Source organism: Sinocyclocheilus rhinocerous, unplaced genomic scaffold (assembly GCF_001515625.1).
Source record: "Sinocyclocheilus rhinocerous isolate Xijiao unplaced genomic scaffold, SAMN03320098_v1.1 C36736616, whole genome shotgun sequence".
Classification (NCBI taxonomy): domain Eukaryota; kingdom Metazoa; phylum Chordata; class Actinopteri; order Cypriniformes; family Cyprinidae; genus Sinocyclocheilus; species Sinocyclocheilus rhinocerous.
In genome coordinates this window covers 1-1,639 of record NW_015785453.1, presented here as the reverse complement: position 1 = coordinate 1,639, position 1,639 = coordinate 1, and the positions used below count along the sequence as shown (strand labels likewise).

The 1,639-nt window shown below is 34.7% G+C and overlaps 1 protein-coding gene across 1 annotated transcript; it reads left to right on the top strand.

Annotated features, from left to right (window-relative positions):
- Nucleotides 1-418: 418 nt before the first annotated feature.
- LOC107736492 (ribosome biogenesis protein BMS1 homolog) lies at nucleotides 419-1,045 on the top strand (the record flags this gene model as incomplete). Its single annotated transcript, XM_016547887.1, has 3 exons — nucleotides 419-607; nucleotides 685-827; nucleotides 924-1,045. Coding segments are annotated over 3 exons (454 nt in total), but the record flags the coding sequence as incomplete, so codon positions are not given.
- Between the last annotated feature and the right edge of the window lie 594 nt (nucleotides 1,046-1,639).

Here is a 1,639-nt window from a genome sequence, read left to right as displayed (position 1 = left end):
TTCAGTGTCACATGATTCTTCAGAAATCATTCAAATATGCTGATTGGTTCTCTAGTAACATTTACTATTATTATCAATGTTGAAACAGTTGTGCGGTTTAATAATTTTGTGGGAACAGTGGTACATTTTTTCAAGATTCTTTTGGTGAATAGAAAGCTCAACAGCATGTTTTGTAACATTATAAAAGTATTTACTGTAACTTCTGACCAAATGAATGCATCCTTGCTGATCTAATTTCTTAAAAAAAAAAAAAAAGCATACTGACCCCAAACCTTTGAACACTAGTGTACATGTAGAGGCAGTACTAATCTGGTAACTACAAACTAAAATTAAAAAGTTTTATTAGACTGTGTTATTACTTATATGTGTTAATGTTATGTTTTCCAGTAAGGCAGTATTGATATTTTGACTTTATTAGGTTCTGATGCTGATAGATGCAAGTTTTGGCTTTGAAATGGAGACCTTTGAGTTCCTGAACATTTGCCAAGTTCATGGCTTCCCTCGGGTCATGGGGGTCCTCACACATCTGGACACTTTTAAGAACAACAAGACACTCAGCAAAACAAAGAAACGCCTCAAACACCGCTTCTGGACTGAAGTTTACCAGGTATGTAAACAGCCTGATATATAACTGACATATCTTTAAACTGGACTGTCTAGTGTCTGAACAAAAAAGTCTTGCAGGGTGCCAAGCTCTTTTACCTGTCTGGAATGGTGTACGGAGAGTACCAGACACAGGAAGTTAAAAATCTTGGACGGTTCATCTCAGTCATGAAGTTCAGACCTCTTGTTTGGAGGACTTCTCACCCTTATGTGGTGGCTGACCGGTGAGTGTACTTAAGTCTTTCTATTATTTATGATCTTTCTAAGTTTATGTTGCCTTTTATAACTGGCAGTTATTTGATTGTTTTTTTCCTGGACAGTATGGAAGATCTTACTGATCCTGAGGCTATTAGGTTAAATCCCAAATGTGACCGAACCGTCTCTATGTACGGCTACCTACGTGGGACATTCTTGAAGAATAAATGCCAGGTCCACATTCCTGGTAAGATATAATTTATGTTTGCAAAATTCTTCATAGATATTGAGTTATTTTTTTTTTATTTTTTTTTTTGTAATTGTAAATAGGTTTTGCTTCAGGAACCAGATTTTACATTGTACATGTGGCAACCCAATATTTTCTGTTTTACAAAACTGAATTTGGTCAATTTTAATTATTCTTGTCAGCTAATAATTTGCTGCACAATACACACTGTGGTAAGCGCAAAACATATTTGCTGCAAGAGTACCTGAATTTGATGTAATCTGTGTTGGTTTTTTTCGTTTACGTTTTGTTCATGATTTTTAAGGATGAGGGCAAGTCACACAACATGTCCATGTTGGCATCTGGTATTGACAGATGCATTTGCACCAAAAATCAATTGATTGAACACTCAGCCTTTCATGTCAGCAACAACATATTGACTATGAAAACCTTTTTTTTTGTTACAATAGATTTCTATTTCAAATACTGTTATTTTGAACATTCTATTACTTAAAAAATCCTGGGGGAAAAAATCACAATTTCCACAAAAGTATTAGGCAGCACAACTGTTTTTAACATTGATAATAATAAGAAATGTCTCTTGAGCACCAAATC